This window comes from Octopus sinensis, linkage group LG4 (genome assembly GCF_006345805.1).
Source record: "Octopus sinensis linkage group LG4, ASM634580v1, whole genome shotgun sequence".
NCBI classification, from domain to species: Eukaryota; Metazoa; Mollusca; class Cephalopoda; order Octopoda; family Octopodidae; genus Octopus; species Octopus sinensis.
The window spans coordinates 135,263,834-135,286,378 of NC_043000.1; the positions used below are offsets into that span (position 1 = coordinate 135,263,834).

General features: G+C 36.8%; 1 protein-coding gene across 1 annotated transcript in view; it reads left to right on the forward strand.

Annotated features, from left to right (window-relative positions):
* Positions 1-22,545, forward strand: part of LOC115210984 (homeobox protein MOX-1-like) — a 96,019-nt gene that overhangs the window by 68,482 nt on the left and 4,992 nt on the right. Inside the window, exon 3 of the mRNA XM_036502537.1 lies at positions 21,610-21,785. Within this exon, the coding sequence (XP_036358430.1) occupies positions 21,610-21,785 (176 nt within the window). The remainder of the gene's footprint in view (positions 1-21,609; positions 21,786-22,545) is intronic.

A 22,545-nucleotide genomic window follows, 5' to 3' on the forward strand; every position in this document is an offset into this window, starting at 1 on the left:
TTCACTACTACATTCACTCCCACAACAGTAAATGCTCCGTAGTTTTTATTCCACTAACCTTAATTAAAGGTCTATCAGCAAGCAAGCGTGCATAGTTCCATATATATGTATTTGTGTGTTCGTTCGTAACTACAAGGCTTGCAAATGCAGAATAAAATGCCCGGTACTTCACAAGTAATAATGTTAGATATTTTATTTGGTGGCTACTTACCTGGTCACCAAATAAGTGTGTGTGTGCATCAGTTACTTGAATCTATATATAAATTTATGCCCGCTTGTCCCCAGAGGAAAGTATCATACAGAAAGATAAGGAACATTCAATTTAACTCTTGTTCCTACGGCCATAAAATGACTGGAATTCTGTACTCTTTGGTCATTCGATCCCAGTTTTCTATGGTACTTAATGAGAAACGGATTTCTCTGCTTTCCTGCATAAAGCGTTTTTGAGGGGAGAGGAAGCACCCCCTTCTTTCTCTCCTGCTTATGTGCATATTTGTACGCGTGCAAGAAAAAAAAAAGACATGCATTTAAATACCCATATATATGCTACACACGTAAATGCGAGCATTGCAGTAATAATGCCAGAACATTCACAAATGCCATTTACTTAGTTTGTTGCAGTAACAGTTGTTTTAGTTCTATCTCAGTAAGATCCGATCGAACCGACCTATGATCAGACATTCCAACCACCTGAAATGTCTATTACGAATTTCTTCGTTTTCTTTTTTCATCTGAGAATACAATGTCTGTGCCCTTCCTCTTTTGAAGAAGTTGGATAGTGATTTGAAGGAGATACGATCGCTAGTTCTAGCAGTTTATGGTGAACGCATACAAGTTTCTTGGTAATAATTGTTTCAAATTTTGGCACAAAGCCAGCAATTTTAGTGAGTGTGGGTAAATCTATTACATCGGCCCCAGATTTTGGTAGGGGTGAAAGGCAAAATCGACCTCAGTCGCATTTGAACTTAGAACATAAAGAGCCGGGGGTAAAAAATGCCAGTAGGTAATTCGCCCGATTTTCTAACAATTCTGTCAGCTCACCACTCTAAGGATTCTTAGTAAAAAATACTTGTATATTTTGACAATAGTATTTCATATATCATGATCATCATCTTTACCAGCTGTTATCAGAAGGCAACTGTTTTATTTTCGAGCCTTTTCCCATTAAATACAATCACTATATTTAACAAGCTGTCAACAATAGCATGTGATGTAGACATTTTACATATGTTCCACGTCTCTGACGCAACAGCGCCAAAAGTTGCTGTTATTACACGCATCATTATTAGTTGAGCAGGTTGGAGACAAATATTAAAGAGGTGATGATTACATTTTTGTTTTATCAAAATAACACTGGAACACACGTTTTTTTTTTTAAACTTTCGTTTGTATGACTGATCTCTGGATCCTTAAAATAACCCCAAAGACTATTTTGATTAGAGTTGGAATCATGACCCCGATACATAGCTATCAAATGGGAGCGGTTGCAAGGCGCCGAATCTCAAATATTCCAACAGCTGAACTTTGCTTAGTCGCGAAAATCACTACTGAAGAAAAAGCTGAGATCTAAATATACTTAAAAGGGATACTGGAAAATTATCAACTAGTCTTAGTATCTCTCTCCCTCTTTTTCTTCCTATCTCGCTCTCCCTCTAATAATGCAAATAATTATTTCAAATTTATGCCACAAGGGCAGCTTGGAATGCGTTGATTACATCGACCCCAGCGTTCTACTGGTACTTATTTTATCGACCCCGAAAGGATGAAAGTCGACTGCAGCGGAATTTGAACTCAGAACGTAGCGACGGGCAAAATACCTGTTTCTTTACTACCCACAAGGAGGCTAAACACAGAGAGGACAAACAAGGACAGACAAACGGATTAAGTCGATTATATCGACCCCAGTGCGTAACTGGTACTTAATTTATCGACCCCGAAAGGATGAAAGGCAAAGTCGACCTCGGCGGAATTTGAACTCACAACGTAACGGCAGACGAAATACGGCTACGCATTTCGCCCGGCGTGCTACCGTTTCTGCCAGCTCGCCGCCTTTCTCATAAAACAAATAAATAATAAATATTAAACATGGCAGTAAGGTTAAGAAGCTCCCTTTGCAGACATGTAGTTTCGGATTCAGTCTCATGCTATGGCTCCGGCCTGACCAATAATAAGCGGTAACTTTGTAGAACCTCGCCATATGTGTTTTTGACACCCCTTCACGATCGGTATTGGGTTCTTTGCCTTTCATCCTTTCGGGGTCGATAAATTAAGTACCAGTTACGCACTGGGGTCGATATAATCGACTTAATCCCTTTGTCTGTCCTTGTTTGTCCTCTCTATGTTTAGCCCCTTGTGGGTAGTAAAGAAATAGGTATTGGGTTGTTACTGGCAAAACAAAATAAGACTGATAAAATTCAGCACCAGACTTTATTCAACTTAGACCCTTCAAGGCCGTGTCTAACATGAGAGCAGTTCAGTGACTGAAACAAGTTAAGACGCCCATTTGTGTGTGTGTGTGTGTGTGTGTGTGTGTGTGTAGTGTAGTGTTGCCGAACTGCGTTATTTGTTAGTTCTTTGGCATGTTTGTTTAAATGTAATCACGTCACCACTGACTGTGTTACATTATTTTCAAAGTATTAGTAAATTCCTTTATATCCAAAAACATAAGCTAAATGTGTGGGAGAAAATTCCAACAGCCCCTATGTGAATTTGATCTTCCTACCACAGCCGCTGATGCTTGTGTGTGTAATGCACGTATAAAATGCTGGTGGTGGTGGGATAAACCGGATTATTTCCTCAATCCTCAAATATTAAAAGAAATAATGTTTTTGCAGTAGTCAAATGTCCTCATCGGAGAGCCTAAAATATCGAAATGAAATACATCCTTAGGCTATTCAAAGGCGCTGAGCGTTTTTAATTGGTTAAAGGATTGCTGGCATAGTTGATCAGGTGATTTCATATTGACTAGTATCAGCGGTTTTGCTTTTAGAGTTATCATGTGGATAGCAGTATCGTCAGTGACGTAGGCTCTTTTTGTTAGGCATTGAAGGTGGTTCTGATAAAGGCTTAGTTACTAATTTGTAGATGAATTCCTTGTTTTTGACACATATCAGCAGGCGGTTAGTAGTGCTGGTTATGACGCTCAGACATGCGCCGGCAGGTGATTCTGCATTAGTGTTAATCGTATAGTTTGTCATGCAGCAGAGTTAGACATGTGATTGTTTATGTGGCTGGATGCACTGTTAGTGAAGTCTATATTTTTATATCAGCAATCCAGAAAATGAAGCGATTTAAAATTAGTTGCAAGAATAGATGAACTCAGTTTTGGTTTAGGAATCGGGGGTTTAGGATGATGGGAGCTTCTTTCTAAGGGGGAGATATCAAACCTTGGATCTCCCCCCCCTCTCTCTCTCTCTCTATATATATATATATATATATTGATTCTCTGTCAATAATATCCACGTATTGTGTTTATTCCTGGATCCTTTGATTGCAAAATGTGTTCGAACAGTGCCATAGATTTTTTCCAAATAGCAAAGTACTAACGGTTTTTAACTTTTACTGCTAGCCCTGTCTAGTAGTTTGACACGCTGTTAGAAGATATGTTAGCGTGCTACACTGTTTTTTCAAAATATTTACCTTTACGTGTTGGTTCTTTCTCTGTTAGTGCTGCTGTGTGATATTTGCATAATGATCCTCTACAGTGCTTTATTGAATGTAGCTTTATCTGAGGTTAAAGATGACAAGCAATATTGTCTTGTTGATGCAGTTGGGTATTCGGAGACCCCCTTCAGTCACGACACAGACCATGGGATTGCACCTAGAAAGTTACCCTCCTAGACACAAGTCCGGGCGAGGTTGTTTATGGAAGACCAGCAGTCGCCCATGCATACCAACCTCCCCTCTCCACGCCACCAGTGTTATCCAAGGGAAAAACAAAGGTCGATACAGCTTGGCACCAGAGACGTCGCAACTCATTTCTACAGCTGAGTGAACTGGAGCAACGTGAAATAAAGTGCCTTGCTCAAGAACACAACACGCAGCCCAGTCCGGGATTCGAGCTCACAACCTCACGATCGTAAGCTCGACGCTCTAACCACTGAGCCATGCGCCTTCACTTGTTGGGTATATGCCTACGGTTAAATGGGAGGTTTGATTCTGCATCGTTGTTCAATGGCTGTGGTGTGCATATATGTGTCATACAAACCCATTATGAGAGCTGAATAGATAGAAAGAGCCAGAAACAAGTTGGTAATATTCCAGTATACTTTCTAAATGTATTAAACATTGACATTTTTTGTCATTTGTAAGAAGTTGGCGAAGAAAATCTAGGCTTTCTGGAAAAGAAATTCGCGATAGCATCCTTTCTTAGGACATATTTATCCTGCCTCATTATACATACCCGGGTGGCGAATTAACCTCATGGACTTTTAAAATGACTTAGTCCCAATAGGAATGCAGTGCCCATGACTTTGCAAAGAGCCTCCGAGATAGGAGGGGAAAGGGAGAAAGAAGCTACAGATGCGACACCTAGTCTGAATGCTTTGGATCCTGCAAAGCTTCCCCAAGGACCAGAAGAGCTCTCCCTCTCTCCCTCCTTTTCCCTGTCTTATACAGTGCATCCAAAGAGGAATGGATTAATGTGTTGATTCATAGGCAGCGTGAAACTACTGACTGAATATGAGTGCTTGGGTTTTTCGACCAAACGCAGACCAAGAGACACGGATATGAGATGAGTTGTAAAAAGAGAGCTCTTCTGTATATTGGTGACTTCCATGCTAATATACATAAACAATTTTTAAATTGTTCTACTTACGCAGAAGCTTTATGATTTACCAAGGCTTTTTTATTACCCACCTATCTCGGAGGCTCTTTGCCTGTAATATATTAGTTTCATCTCTGTATATTTTAATTTCAAATTAAGCTGAGGTCAATTAGCATTTATAAAACGTATCAAATTTACCCCTACGTTTACACATGTTTGTTTGAGATGTACCACAATAAGAACACCTAGACTGAGGAAATGGTCAGGACAGTAGAACGTCAGAACAGATACTTTAGAATCTCTTGGAAATTAATTCACAGTTCATCTTACTGATGTTTGTAAAATAAATACCAGCAAAATACCGGAGATAATTCAATCGATTACAGATATCCACCACAAATTAATTTTTTATTGGATATATAATAGGATTTCTTCCAAGTAGCAAAGGGCTAACGATTTTTAGGAAATTCTTATCCATTTACTTCATTCCCTTTAGCTTCTCATAAGCACATACACTCGTATGATAACAACCAATGAAGCTTTGTTCTTATTATCTTTCCCAGATATCCAACCCATACTGTTAAACTTTACGCCCAGATAACATTGTATTATCAAGTCGGCTCCAGGATGAGTTATCAATGAATATATATATATATATATATATATATATATATATATATATTGGCTTACGTTCACCATAAGACAAGACTAACATCTACAACATAAGAAGCAAGAGAAATAAGCAACACTATCATTGCAAACAATCATCGTCTTTAAATTTAGATTAGCTCTAAAAGATTCCTTCACTTCAAAAATATATACATATTAAAACAACAATTTTGGTTCATAACAACTGATAACAGTTATAAAAACATATAATGTTAGTAGACCTTTTATTATCGACAAACATTTAAGAAATATGCAGAGTATAGTCAAGTGAATCCATTACTGTACATGACTAATTCTTATTTTCTGAGTCCAGAGAGATGAGAGGCAGCTGGATTGGAACTTCAAATGTCAAAAAGTAAAACTAATTATTAAAGGAATTTAGACAGCCTCTCAATCTATTTTTACCATTACTGTTTTAATGAGAATAATTACCAATTCCAACAAGGTCGCTACTTGTGCGTTTGTTTTCCAATCTTGTATTCAGAATAACTACAAAGGCAAAACACGAGTTTATAAAGTGAGTGTTAGAGATTGCTTGACCAGAAAGGAAAATGTTCGTCGCAGTTGTAAAAATATATTTGCAGTAGTATCAGCTTCAGTATGTGCCTGCATGTCATCGGTGACAGCATCTCGAAACCAACACTGAATGGGAGTTGGCATCAGATCGATTCCCTGACCAACGGAACCTGTTCCTTCACCTTGCTTGCGATCTCTTCCTAGTCCCTATCAACTTGGCGATCCCATTCGAAACACACCCTCAGCATCTTAATTGGGCCTTCGTTTTTTATCGAGACAAATTGCCTCTAGCCGACATCGACTTGCATCATGGCTCACTCGTCGGGTAGTGTTCTCATCCTGCTGCCAGCTGCAATGAGCAGTTACCAAGAAAGGCAAATAAGTTTTAAATGTTTATATTAGTACGGTTATAAGATCAATTTGTACGAGAGATTTAGTTAAAATAATCAAACGCAGGAGTGGCTGTGTGGTAAGTAGTTTGCTTACCAACCACATGGTTCCGGGTTCAGTCCCACTGCGTGGCATCTTGGGCAAATGTCTTCTACTATAGCCTCGGGCCAACCAAAGCCATGTGAGTGGATTTGGTAGATGGAAACTGAAAGAAGCCTGTCGTATATATATATATATATATATATACATATATATATATGTGTGTGTGTGTGTGTTTGTCCCCCTAGCATTGCTTGGCAACCGATGCTGGTGTGTTTATGTCCCCGTTACCTAGCGGTTCCGCAAAAGAGACCGATAGAATAAGTACTGGGCTTACAAAAGAATAAGTCCTGGGGTCGAGTTGCTCGATTAAAGGCGGTGCTCCAGCATGGCCGCAGTTAAATGACTGAAACAAATAAAAGAGTAAAAGAGTAAACCCAATTATCTAGCATTAATGATTTTGAACATGGCGATTTTATATTGATCCCAGAAGAATAAAAAAATAAAACGGTTGGGGCGATTTGAACTCACATAATCGAATAAGTTTGTGTATACGCGTGTGTACACGCACTCAACGTACACCTATAGTTTTACCCATCCGCCTACACCAATAAACATTCTCAAGTTATGTCAGTTATAACTCTCCGGGGAGCCTGCTAACTTAAGTCTAAAGTTCCTGTTTGACAACAAACCGGGAAATGAAACTAAATACAGAAATTTCCGTGTGAAAAACCGTCGATTTTACAACTTGCCTATCTCAAAGTTTACCGACTTCTCCAAAATAAAAACGAACGTGTTAACTCTCTTCTCTGATACAAATTAGGAAAAACAAATCTAGCAACTTTCTCTCCCTCCATCTCACTCTCTCCCTCCATCTCACTCTCTCTCTCCCCTCCCTCTCCCTTCTCTCACTCATCTCCTCTCGCTCTCTCCCTTCCTCTTTTCTCTCTCTTCCTCCCCTCTCGCTCACTTCTTCCCCTCTCGCCCTCCTCCCTCCCTTCTTGCTCCACCCCTCCCTCGCTCTCCCCCTCTCGCCCTCTCTTCCTCTCGCCCTCTCTTCCTCTCGTCCTCTCTTCCTCTCGCTTTCTCCCCCTCTCGCCCTCTTTCTCCCCTCCACTCTCTCTCCCTTTTCGCTCTCTCTCTTCCTCCCCTCTTTCGCCCTCTCCCTTGTCTCTTTCTCTTCTTCCCCTCTCGCTCACTTCTTCCCTCTCGCCATCCTCCCTCCCCTCTTGCTCCACCCCTCCCTCGCTCTCCCCCGCTCGCTCTCTCTTCCTCTCGCTCGCTCTCGCTCTCTCCCCCTCTCTTCCTCCCCTCCACTCTCTCTCCTTTTCGCTCTCTCTCTCTCTTCCTCCCCCTCTTTCGCCCTCTCCCTTGTCTCTTTCTCTTCTTCCCCCCCTCTCTTTTTCCTTATCTATCTACGATAAAACAGAATCCAAAGTGTCTGTTGTTAATCTACGTCGGCAAGACTTGTATTATTCAGAAAAATTCGACACTGTACTCTTTTTGTCGATCTATCTCTCTATCTTGCGACGGCTCGTGGCTTGGTATTTTAAGCGTTTCGGCTCGTGATCACAAGATCGTGGTTTTAATTCCCATGTTTTGTTTTTGTTCTTATCCTTTGGGTGATAATGTTATGGTTTATTGAGATGAGAGGAGAACGATTATATAAGCAATCAAAGAACAATTAATATAGCTTGCTTTCATACAGAAACAACAAAAATTGACCTATGTACTCCTGTCTGAGATGGAGGAAAAGTGTACAACCAGCTATCAGTATTTTAACGCAATATTTTATACTGCAGCATCTCATGAATACTGTTTTTTTTCTCTCTTCTTTCCTCCTATCAGATCTCATATGTCGGATAAAAAGTCGAGCTGGCAGAAACGTTTGCACGTCGGGCGAAACGCTTAGCAGTATTTCGTCTGCCGTTACGTTCTGAGTTCAATTCCGCCGAGGTCGACTTTGCCTTTCATCCTTTCGGGGTCGACTAAATAAGTACCAGTTACGCACTGGGGTCGACGTAATCGACTTAATCCCGTTTGTTTGTCCTTGTTTGTCCTCTCTGTGTTTAGCCCCTTGTGGGTAGAAAGAAATAGGTATTTCGTCTGTCGCTACGTTCTGAGTTCAAATTCCGCCGAGGTCGACTTTGTCTTTCATCGTTTCGGGGTCGATAAATTAAGTACCAGTTACGCACTGGGGTCGATATAATCGACTTAATCCGTTTGTCTGTCCTTGTTTGTCCCCTCTGTGTTTAGCCCCTTAAGGGCAATAAAGAAATAAAAAAGAAATAAAATGTTGAAAGCTTTGTCTGAGTGGATCTCGCTAAAAGCAACCCGGGGCTAGGTTGTGGCGTTAAACCCCGAAGCAGTTTAGATCTACCACCCGAGAATTTGGCATATGTATATTTGTTTCTAATCATTGAGTGACACATAATGCACATTTTTCAGGCATCTTAGGTTCGTTGATACAAATAGGAAAAGCAGAGGTTTTTCTTTCTTTCTTCTTCTTCAGCTTAGATATTCGCATAATCCAATGGTTTTACAAAAATATTAAACTTTAAGCCCAGAAAAGCAACGACAGACTCATATTCCATTTTATTTGTTTAGTTTTTTTAGTTGTTTTTCTCTGTTTGTTTTTCCAACAACTTGAATTCACAACTACAAGCTCTGTCTATCATTAAGCATTTCAGTTTATATCTACTAATCCTAATTATATTTAAATTTATTTCTTGCAGTAATTACGATAACTATCGAGTTCTAATAACAATTAGAGAGAATATTTCTGATTCCAGAATAATCGACCAGTAAGCACAACATTTACGCTATTTTATAATAATTAAATCAATCAATCTTTTAAATTTTGGTTAAAAGGCAAAGTCGACGTCGTCGGAATTTGAACTCAGAACGTAGCGGCAGACGAAATACCTATTTCTCTACTACCCACAAGGGGCTAAACACAGAGTGGACAAAAAAAGGACAGACAAACGGATTAAGTCGATTATATCGACTCCAATGCGTAACTAATACTTATTTAATCGACCCCGAAAGGATGAAAGGCAAAGTCGACCTCGGCGGAATTTGAACTCAGAACGTAAAAATGGACGAAATACCGCTAAATATTTTGGCCGGCGTATTAACGATTGTGCCAGCTTGCCGCTTTAATCACTCTATTGAATGTTATTCATACAAATGATTGTCAAATATACAATTCCTTTGATCTTAAGTAGGGTAAATTGTTACCTGCACAATACAATCAAAATTGCTTCAAATATTAGCGATTTTTTAAAGATCATTTTTAGATATATATAAGAAAATATTGTTGAAACTTTGACAGAATTTTTTTTTCTGTTTTTTTTTGTAGATTGGAAAGTAGATCGATCTCACTAATTTCTAACCTTAGACTTTCAGCAGAGAACGGATGACCATCTTCTACCCGCGAAGAGATTAGTATCATAGCACACTCAGACTGAGGCACAGTTAAACTGGTCAGTCCAATTTGCATAACTAGGTGTGCTTCATATTCTAAATTATCCCTAATCACCATATTGCATTATTAATTGTGTATAAAGGGCTACGCTATCCAATGATGCAACATTTTTATGGAGGTACTTTGTGACTTGAGAGAGATGTCACTATTATTTCTAGCATATCAAACACTCGTAAGGAGGTTCTCAGTGAGGTTCGTTTCGGTAAAGATTGTATTTAATGCCACTTCATTTAATAAAATCCACTCATTGGTTACAACACACGCACGAAGAATTATGCCACAAACCGATTGGGTCATTGAAATATCACTACGTATTTCCTTCATAGATGAGTAGGAGAGGATACATCTGGAGGATTTACTCCAGATGTATCCTTGTCGGGTAAACGAAACTATCGGTAATTAATGGTTTTGCAATGCCAGAAATGGACCGTTTAAAGACATCATTTCATCAATTTCGTCAACAATAACGTTCAGAAGAGTAAATATGATCTGGGAATAATTTCTTATTGCTGTAGTTATAGAATTGCAATTGCAAAAATAAAGCGGTTCACCAGCAAGAACTTATTTGCGATGTCGTAACGAAGCTAAGGAGCTAAAGGACATAACAGTAAGTTATATTTTAGTGAGGTATGGCTGTGTGTTTGAGAAGTTTTTTAGTAACTAGATGTAATTTCTTCAATGATCAAAACCATGATCTCTTTTTCAATATCCTATGTTCCAACAATACCTTATAAGTAAAATTTTGATAGATAGAGCAATGGAAGCCCATCTTGGAAAAAGTGTGTGTGTGTGGGTGTGTGGGTGTGTGTGTGTGTGAGAGAGAGAGAGAGAGAGAGAGAGAGAGAGAGAGAGAGAGAGAGATCGTGTGTGTGTGTGTTTCTGTACATAGTAGAAACACATCTGAATAAAAAATTTGCTTGGTATTTTATTAAGACTGAGTTGCACAGACACTTCTTTGACATTTCCTCCATTGGAAATTCAATGAAGCATAGATTGGTGCACAAAAAAAAAAAAACTATAAACAGCTGAATTAATGTTCACACACATACGCACGCGCACACACACATTGAAACACACGCATATATAAGTCTTGGTTTTGTTTACACATCCAATGGTAAGATATGAGCTTTTGGTTTCTTATCCACTCGGCTATCCATACTATAGTCACAATAATAAAATCTGTTGTTCGAGCTAACACATATTTACATAATGATCGTCATAGAGTGGGAAACTAATCTCTCAGTTAACTAAGACTTCGAATTTGTTTGGATCCTATGCTGAAGTCGTTTCTCTTTACTTATGCTACTTTAAACCCCCAGTAAAATGCTTTGAAATACAGAGTGTTTGCATCCAGTCAAAAGAATTTAATCTGTTCAAATAGTCGCATCAGAACACTGACCTTGCTATGTATGTATTGATAGTCTTATATTGCATTTCTAATATTAGTAGCCTGAAAGGTATTTTATGTAAATAAACGTTTACAAACTGACTGATTATCATATTTCAATTAGCGAACAGGCTTTGTTGTGCACTACATATTTCTTTCAAATCCTTTACTAGGAAACGTAATTCTGGAAATATTTCACGGACAATCGTAGATGAATATGCGTATGTTTCCCGCAAAAAAAAAAAAAACATGTAGATTTTTAGTGAAAAAGGGTTAAGACTGTGGATGTTCATATTTTTTTTTCATTGGCATTTGCAATGTACTTAGATTGAAATGGCTTCCACTGCGAATTATAAACGTGTCAAGTTTGCCGGAAGTTTATCTCGACTATAATTACACTGCAATATATAAGGATTCAACAAGAAATGGCGAGCACTGGAGAGGTAATTTTTCAGTGAGCTGAAACTATGATGTGATGCGAATTCTTAGCGTTAGAGATTTCACTGACGTCGTTTATATCACTGAAATGCACAAATGCTCCACAATCCTGTATGAAACAAATTCGAGCCAGGCACATAATTAGGATGAAAGCGGATAGGTTTTCGTTGAAGCATACATAGCACTAACGTACCACTCAATCACAATTTAAGCTGTAGCTTCTCTTCATTCCTATTTCACTTTCCTCTTTTATCTCCCCTTTTCCACCCTACTAAACTTTTGCCTTATTTAGTTCTTCATATTATTTAAATAAATTTAAATTCAAACTTGTACTACACGAGCTACTCAGAATATAGCTCGAAACAATGCGGTAGCATTAGTTACAAAAAAAGAAACAATTACTACTCGAGCCTACATACAGGTACCGTTGTTAAAATAAATATAAGTTTAAGACTCTAGATTCGGATTCTCTATCTTAACTCATACGATACTGCTAGCTCTTCCCACCAATTATCACACCAATCCTCTTTCACAAGAAACTTATATCTCACGCTGTCTCTCGTACCATACTCACTTCACTCTCCTCATTCACTACAATGACCTAAGTTTACCCCCTGTTTCCACCTTTAATTTGACCCATTCACTTCTGTTACACTTCAACTGTCTTATCACATTACATCGCTACTCAGCCAAAGCAGCTTTATCTGAAACTAGATATTGCCTTATTTTTCATGACGATGTGAATCACCAAGCACCAAGTTTACTACACTTTTAGCCTTCGCTCCTTCCTTCAATGTTTGGTATTTTTTTTTATAATGAAGTTAATTGTGATATTCTTAAAGTAATGAATATATATGGGAGAGAGAGAGAGAGAGAGAGAGAGAGAAAGGAGGAGAATTTCGCTTATCCCCACGTAGTGAGTTGTAATGCAATATATATATATAAAGGAAATACATAGTTTAATATATTTTATAAGTGAAACAATATTGCATTTGTGGACCGGTTTCGTTTTTGCTAGTCATCACATTGAAATTATTGTAATTTCGTATTTTCTTAAACTTTTAGTCCATGTTGTGTGTGGAGAAGTTTGTGAATGAATGATTCAACAAGTATAAAAATCTAAGAGGAGGTGACCTGCACATTTCTCTATGTGTTCATCCAAAGAAATCCGTCTGTATTGCGGGAACCGGATCTGTTCCTTATGTAGTGTGGTTCTCCGCCTGTGTCATATTTGTCTGACCTATATAATCATGTCCACAACCCGAACAGGTTATGACGTAAATTAGATTGTTGGAAGCACAAGTGAAGTTGGTTTTAATTGTGAACCTCTCTCTTTCATTGAATAGGAATTCCGAGTCTTCCAGTAGATTGGAGCATGTTCCACAGTTTGAGCGTCCACACATTTTAACCGTTGGTTACGTGGTTGTTGTGTAGAGCTTCGCATTTACTAGAAGTCTTTTCGGCGATTTGTATTGCTTTTTGCATATATATATATATATATATTATATATATATATATATATATATGTGTGTGTGTGTGTGTGTGTGTGTGTATGTGTGTGTGTGTGTGTGTGTGTGTGTGTGTGTGTATGAGTTTAAAAGGATATATATAATGCTGGCGGTTGCCGTGCTTCCTTTTAAATCGATTTCAGATGCCGGCTAACCACAATGGTCCTAGGGAGAAAATACAAATTTATACATAAATTATTAGAGAGTTACCACTATGTGGATAGCTCTAGTTCAACGGAAGGACAGTGAAACATAACGAATAAATAGATTGACCCTGAACAATTGTTTCATTACTAATGTAATATGTAATTTTACTTACATAAACATCTATAAATCATCAGCAGAGGTTTGTCTTAAATACAATTTATTAGACCAACACGAGCGTCAAATACACGTGCGGTTTAACCAATTGCATTTTTAGTTATGCCTTAAAATTCCCCGCGAAAAGCATGCTAAGACTCGTTGGAAACGTATGCTGCATCAAATAAAATATTTACTGCCGCATAATTAAATTTATAAATTTATAAATGAGGGGGAAAAATTGATATTAATTTAATAATACCATTAATATATATATAGACACTTTTCCCCACCCCCAGTTATCATGAAGATAGCATAACAGAAACGATATAGTTGTGTTTATATCTCGTTACGTTCTTTTATGTTCTAGGTTCAAATATCATTAGCGCCGTCTTCACTTTTCTACAGTTAAAATGCATCACTTTGTAGTTTAGTTTGGACGGTGGGGCTCCAAAAGCGGCAGAGAACCATACTTAATAAATTTACATTTAGTTATGTCGCTTTACATCCTGAATATAAATCCTACCGAAGTCAGTTTTCATTTCCTATCATTAGAGTCATCCACTATTAATCCCTAATAAATGTGTAGTTTTATGTCAATGTAAGGAACAAAATTAAATGGAGGAGAAGGGATTAATAGTAAATATACTCTATTAATGTTATTTTTTATGTCTAATTTTTGGTTTATGCATCCGAATGCGCAAGATGTGATCCATTTCCGGTTAGCTTCTTTCTAAAATAACATATTTTCCTTTAAAATTTAGCAATACAAAATGGGAGATTCCGAGGGTGGGGGTCATTGGTAATATAAATGAGTTGAATATTCAGTTCAGAATCTATACTAGTCGTGTTCGAAATGCCAGAAAATAATCCATCGCGGTAACAATATTGGTATTACATCAGAGAAATAAAAAGATAATGAATTTCAGTGTTAAGGATTTCCTCGTAAAAGGTGAGTGTGAGTGAGGGTTTTTACTTTAAACGAACAGTAATGCATCTCTGTTTCACTCTGCAGAGTAGTCAGAGATAAAATCCAAATTCAATGAGTAGCTGGACGAGGTGGTTATAGACACTGAGGTAAAGTTTATTACTGAAGTAGTTTCGTTATTTGATTTTTCAAATCAGGACACTAACGTATCATATGAGGCGTTTAGTAACAGACCGTCGAAAGCGCCACAACTTAAAAACCGAGAAAAACGCAGTCAAAGTTTCGCGACTTTCAGAATGTGATATCTTGGCAAAGAATAAAGTTAGGAAGCTGGTTTTGGTCATTAAAATAATGACCACGAAGACATTCTCTAATCATTCCACCTGTGTAAAATTATTTATTTATGTATGCATCTGAAAGAGGGACTGCGTCTTTCTCATTTTGCAGAATATACCGGTGCTACAAAACCTCAATAGCATCGAGGTACAATTTTTTCGACCTTATTGCAAGTCTCACCTGTTTTTCGTCTCAATTTTTCAGTATTCTAGACGTCGAGACAAAGAAAATGATATACTAACCTAGAAAATGGCTAGTATGGCGCGTACGACACTCTGTTATTAAACGCCTCATATAATTACAAAGTGCTTCACTACTTTGTACTTCTGCAAAAAATAATAGGTAATTCCTTCTTATTAAAAATCTCTTCTACCCACGATGGTGCTCCAGCATGGCCGCAATCGCATGGCTGAAACGAGTAAAAAAAGAATAGGCACAATGTCTGAAATTTTGTGCGTAACTGGTACTTCTCACCTCCTTTTTAATAATACCCTAGTGTCTTATAAAGGGAAGGGCAATGTAGCTATAATCGTACCAAAAGCTTGAATGATTACGGCTGTGTTGGCCCTGATCATTTATCAATTCGATTAGCGCAAGGAGCCAAGAACTTCATTTATAAGAACTACTTATTTATAGTCAGATATACTGAATTTCAAAGTGCTGGTGCCGAGTTAGAAACAGTCCAAAAGTAAACGTCCGGCTAATTTTAGATGTAATTTTCGGAGTATTTTTGAAAGAGAGAGACAGAAACAGAGAGTGAGCATGTAAGTAAAAGCTATGTAGCAGTAAATTGAAAACATCTGCTTTCTTGGTGAATGTATTTGTGTAAGGAACAGTAACTGAAGTGAATGAGCCTCCTGCACGAAATCGAAACCGTGATGACTATGTTCAGAATGAATCTCCTCATAGAGTATGCTACTCACTTCAATAAAAATAACTTCTTACCCCAGGCATGAATTCTCAGACAAATAAGTTTTCGTATAGAGCGTAATATGTAAACAACAACTATCTTGTTCATAGCCATATTAGATTTCCCCCAATTTTCGTATACTTCTCAAATAAAAGACTTCTTTGTATATGTGCACGCACGCTGCAGTTGTATAATGTGGACTATAAGTATAAATAATATACACTGTCCGTGCGTGTAACTATGTAACTGAACACAAACACACGCACTTGTTAGTATTATCAGATTGGTGTAAAATGCACTAAGGTGAAGGAAAGTACTCAATACTATTGTGGAATTGGCTCGGTCGGAATATTTACTCAACCTTTTTTGTTCCTGATCTCTGATCGCCTGAGAATTGGAAACGGGACACATTGAATAGATTCAGCTTGGAGCGAGTGCGTACGTACACACACACACACACACTTTCTGAAAGAGACTGTGCGTATACTAACATCATCACATACATAAGTTTCCGCGCACGTAATTTCAAATAAGATGTGTTTTGATATCTAAGCAATAATGATTTTAACCTCCGTCATATCACTAGTAACAGAACACTACGCCGTCTGTATCTAAACACTTGGAATGTGTCTTTGTTTGGACAAAGTATGGTCCTTGTTCTTGCTACCCACTATCGCTACCATCACAGCAAACAACAGCAGCAGTCATGGCAGTGCTATGAAGGAGAAAATATACTCGAAATGTAGGCTAATTATCTGCTAATTAATAGAGGAACTATTAATTTTTCCAACTTAATAATATACAAACATTTGCTGAGATTGTTTTCCCCCGCTTTAGGCGCTTTGTCAATATATTCGTTCACATGTACGAAACCGTACACTCAAAGAAATTGGCCACTGATAATATTTTGGTGGTAGGCACGAGGGGGAAATACGAGCAGGTTACATTCATAACAAGTTTCTTTGAGTTTCTATCAACCAAATCCACTTACAAGGCTTTGGTCGACATGGGGTTATAGTAGAAGTCACTTGTCCAATGCACCACATAGTTGAACTAAACCCTGAAGTTTGAAAGCAAACGTCTAATCACACGGCGACGCCTTTTGTATATTAATTAGCGTTGGATAACAGAATTGCTTCTAAACAAATTATTCCGAGATAACATCAGCATGAAAAACTGTAGCTAACTTAGTGTTAATTTATTTAAGGTAGGGAGTGCGAAAAACTAATAGAAAAAAAAAGGAAACCTTCAGCCGAAAGTTAATATGTTTAAACGTGGTGCGGAAAGCTGACAGAAACGTTTTACGTTCTGAAGTCATATAATAGCAACGATATGTGCAAATATTTACGCATGTGTGTGTGTGTGTATGTATGTGTGCTGGGCTTCTTTCAGTTTCCTTCTTTCGAATTCATTCACAATTCTCTGGTCAACGTAGAGCTATAGTGGAAGACACTTGACAAAGTAGCTGCACAGCCAGATTGAACTCGAAACTACATAACACGGAAGCCAATTTCTTAACCACGAAGTGATATTTGTGACCTGAATCATTGTACAAGTAGCATATTTATAATGGTTTCTTAATGAAGACGTAAATTTATTGTTCTTCTTACTCATCCTTTATTCAACTGAGGCACTGAGCGTTTGAAAGAAATATATATCAAAAGCCTAATTGATCTTTTTTTGCCTCAGTTCAGAAGTCAACGAGAACTGATTGTGCTTAAGTTGATATTTGTTATGAAGGCGTGTAATAAGTGCTTGTTTTAATCTAACAGAAAACGGAAATTAATATCTATCACCCTTATTCCTGCAAAAGTGTAGATATTTTTCAGAAGCTAATATGCTTTAAAACTTAGCAAAGTAAACAAATCGAAAACCTTATATTTTTAGGAATTTAATTCCCATTCTCTTCACGTTGAGACAACATATGGCATGGTTGGTTGTCTTACTATAAACAAATTATTTTAAGAGGATCGACGGATTGTTTTGTAATGGATCTTGGTTTTGTGGTACAAGAAATATATAATCACTGAAAATCATGAAAGTTGTTTTATAAACATTCTCTTCAGAAAGATATCATTAACGGCAGATCTTGCCAGGTCTCTTGCGATTTCAAAAGCTACAGGTTCGCTCTTCTCTATATGAGGCGAATCTGAAACGAACACAGAAACGTTATTATTATTATTATTATTATTATTATTATTATTATTATTATTATTATCATTATCATTATCATTATCATATTATTATTATTATATTATTATTATTATTATTATTAATATTATTATTATTATTATTATTATTATCATTATTATTATTATCATTATTATTATTATTATTATTATTATTATTATTATCATTATCATTATCATTATCATTATTATTATTATTATTATCATTATCATTATTATTGTTATTGTTATTATTATTATTATTATTATTATTATTATTATTATTATTATTATTGGCTCCATCACCTTTACCCATTCTAACAATTAATTTTTTTAAAAATAATGACTGGGGAAAAAAAAAAAGATTTTAAACGAAATGGAAATTTAATTTCGCTTTCGGAAACTGGCATTTTCATTTGGGACTACCTCCGAATTTTTGGTTAACGTAACCGTGAGCAGTTGTTTTGTCTAATATTTTTCTGAAATAAATGAAACTGAATGTTTAAAATCCCAGCTGCGAGATGTTAAGTAAAATCTCGGCTTATTTAACTCCATATGAACTTCATTTTGTATCTCAAGATTAGCAGCAAATTCCCGAGTAACGTATTTTGATAATGAGACCTTATGTATAGCCACATTATTCTAAAGTTCTGCTACGATACTCAACGCCATCTTTGCGTCTCTCAAATCCTCACTGAAATGTTAGTCAAGAGTCAGTTGGTCACTTGGACAAGTATAATCTCTGACCTATATCACAGTTGTGAGCAGAATTGAGTCATTGAAAAAGTTATGACTTCGTATACATAGAAAATAATACCCTGGCTTCCTGTTTACTCGGTTTTCAAGCAATCATTTGAGGAATCCTTACTAACTATTCGATAATTAAGATAGTTATACTTTACCTTCTTTGTGAAGGCGCATGGCTCAGTGGTTAGAGTGTCGAACTTACGATCGTGAGGTGAGTTCGATTCTCGGATCGGGCTGCGTGTTGTGTTCTTGAGCAAAACACTTTATTTCACGTTGCTCCAGTTAACTCAGCAGTAGAAATGAGTTGCGACGTCACTGGTGCCAAGCTGTATCGGCCTTTGCCTTTTCCTTGGATAACATCGGTGGCGTGGAGAGGGTAGGGGGGTATGCATGGGCGACTGCTGGTCTTCCATAAGAAGTTGTGCGTTTGCCGGTGAGGTGACTTTCCACCCAGACTTGTACCCAGGAAGGGAAACTTTTAGGTGCACCCATGATAATTAGTGACCGAACGGAGTCGAGTTGAGAGTTTTACTTTACCTTTAGATTCCATTAACACGAATCTAAAGATATATGCACTTTTGTACACGAATCTAAATGTACATGTACATGCACTTTTGACAGAAGAAATTAGTGATAATTTAGCAGTAACATTTTTTATTCTATGTATTTTCTTATTTACTCCAGAAGCCTTTACAAGATTAGTGGAGTTTTTCTTTTTCTGCATTTCCCCAGAGAGCCAGCTGAGTGGGTAGCGATTCTATTTTTTAGATACTCAGATATCACAAGTTACTAAACAATTCACCCAATACACACTGTGATGCATAGTTCTTTCTTTTTCTTTTTTTAACAAAATCAAAATTCTGTTTTTGTAATGTGGGAGGAATAGAAATTAATTCTACCAAATCGAAATGTTAGTGCCCAAAACCTTCTAAACTGTTGATAGGAAATATCAATCTTAGCCCATATTTTGTCCTTATTGACTTGACGGCCATAAAATATACACCTAAAAAAATTAAATTTATCAGATTATTTTTCTATTTTATCTTATTTTATTTAGTTTCAGCTCACAAGCTGTGGCCATGATGGGGCACAGCCATTTATATTTTAATAAAGATGAAATTTTTTTTAGCTCTTGTATCATAAACATATGTAACTGGAACGCTGCACCTCTGAGAGTTTAAATATTTCTAATTTATCTTAATAAAAGTCCAACAATCATAAAATCAATTTGAGTAAATACTGAAATTGATTATCACATGAGATCGATGCCAACATCGAAAATAGATTGGAGAAAAAAAAATGTATCAATGGTCGGCATAGAAGCAAAGCACGAAATAGGAGAACAGTAAATAAATAAGAGACTGTATAATTAAATATATTGTTAGTTGGCCTAATTTGCCAAAGGTCTTTGTTTTATTTGGTGTTTTGTGTTTGGTATATATTGATGACTGTCTTGCAAATTTTTTGAATTTTATGACATCTTAATAAGCATATTCCCTTCAATATAACTAGCAACATCCATCTTTATCATGCAGCTGTACAAATTGGGTTTCGTATCATCTTCATTAGTAGTACATTGTCTTCAAGCATTGGTACGAGAGTTACTGTGTCAAATACTTATATTAACTGTGATATATAACTTGGCATTTACTTGTGTTAAATTTTATTATTAATATTATATAAATAGATTTCAATCTTGAGTTGTTATTGTTACAGAACAGCTCCCATCAACTTGGCCCTGAAAAGGCATAAAAATTAAATGCGACTTTTCTTTCCAATTATATTGAAACTGAAGCTGTAACAGTTAAGAATTCCTGTTTCATTCTTTAAGAGTTTCGAGACAATATTTTGTAAAGTAAGCTTTGTTCAGGCCTGTCACTTATAGCTTGAAAATTAATGTATCATTTCTTGACTCATCGGAAACAGTCAGTAATAAAATTCGAAGTCATATATTTCGCTCACAGGTACTATAAATTCCTCAGAACTCTGAAAATTGCCGTTTCTAGTTGCTTTCCCCACATTTTATTTTTTGTTTTGCAGGGAGCTAATCTCTCAATGCGCACGCGCACTATCCTGTTTGTACAACACACAAGAGTGGAGGTTTCTCCCGTGGTGTAAGCAGACAAAAGAGCGCGTGTTTTTTCTAGCACTCCTGCAAACGTCTGATGTTTCTGAGCTACAGAACCTACCATCGTATCTTTTTACTAAAGGCAGTGGGTTTGTCTGTTAAAATATTTACACAAGCTTCAGGATACATGATTTGAGGGACATTTGGGTGATTCATACCGAAAATATAGAAACAGCTCGTCTTCTTTCCGCTGCCTCTCCCTTCTCTCTCTATCGCCCGCCCCACATTTCATTTTATTTATTATTATTTTACTTTTGACTTTTAAGGTTTCCTAATTCACAAAACAGCCTGTTCGAAACTTGAAATATCTTTAGTGTCACTAAGATGTTTTTCTTTTCGTTTGATTTCCTCTTAGTTTTCAAAAGTTTTTTTACTTTCGCTACTTTTTTCGTCTTCTTTTTAATGAACCCGAAACAAGTAAACAAAGGATAGGGAAGTGAAATGTTATTAAAGAGTTATAGTTTATTGGACCCACGAATATTTATGGCTGCACTTATTTTTATATTTTTCAAATTGCTGGAGGTGTTGTTGATTTATTATTAGGATCAACCTAGAAACCTTTTGAACGTTCTCATTTTTACACTATTTGTATTACTAGTATTTCATCGTGTAAAGTACAAGGAGTGTATGATAAAGCAACAAATACTATAGCAAATATTTCTACCAAAAATATTACTGCTTTCATACGAAAGAGGGGAAATGTGTCAGTGTTTGCAGAAAATATATTTACATTATGCAAGGTCATTGCCAAAGAGAGTAACATTTGTCTTTATTCAAAATGAAGAATTATTTCTAAATATTTACTCATATTTCCATTTTCTCTGCTCGGTCTGTTAATCTATTATTGACACTTTAAAAATATATAAATTATGTACTTTTTTTTATTCTTTCAGACGATGCAGCATCAGATTCATTCAAATTAAACTTCAATGTGAAACCTAGAAAAGAGAGGACAGCTTTTACGAAAAATCAAATACGCGAATTAGAAAATGAATTTTCACGACAAAATTATTTGACCAGATTAAGACGTTATGAAATTGCTGTGTCTTTGAGTCTAACAGAAAGACAGGTAAGAAGAATTCTTTGGCGTACGCATAGATACACAAACGCAGGGTGGTATTGTAAAATCCCTGTTTAACTACGATGAATTCAAGAAAAACATGATACCGATTTTTTTTTTTTAGAGTTTAACAAATGAAATTACCAATTTAGCTTATTTAGAAAATTTTTATTAAGTGACGGCAAACATAACTTAACAATATAAAAGCATTATTGAAAAATTTTCAGCCCACAATAAAAAAAAAATCCTTGTGTATGAATTATATATTTCAGTGACTTTGACGAATCGTATCTTCCACACGCTCATAAATAACCCTATATAACTGTTTGAGCATATTAATATCCACTCGTTGTATTTCAAAGGAAATTACTAATGAAAAAATAAATAGTTGAGCGAAATCGTAGTCGTGGCCGTTGACAGTGCCGCCGGACTGACACCTGTGCCAGTGCCGCCTGATTGGCACGTAAAAATTATCATTCGAGCGTGACTTATGCCAGTGCCGCCTGACTGGCACCCATGCCGGTGGACGTAATATATAAACAATTTTTGAGCATTACTTATTAAAAAAAACACCTTTTTTAACTGTAACCCCACTTCAAACATGAATGAATCCCTTTTATCCTCTTGTTCTGTTATGTTCCCTCTCCCAGACCTCATTCTAATCACTATGTTTACTTTTTTCCCCTGGCACTTGTGCCGGTGACATGTGTAAAAACATTCGAGCGAGGTTGTTGCCAGTACCGCCTGACTGGCATGGGGGCCAGTCAGG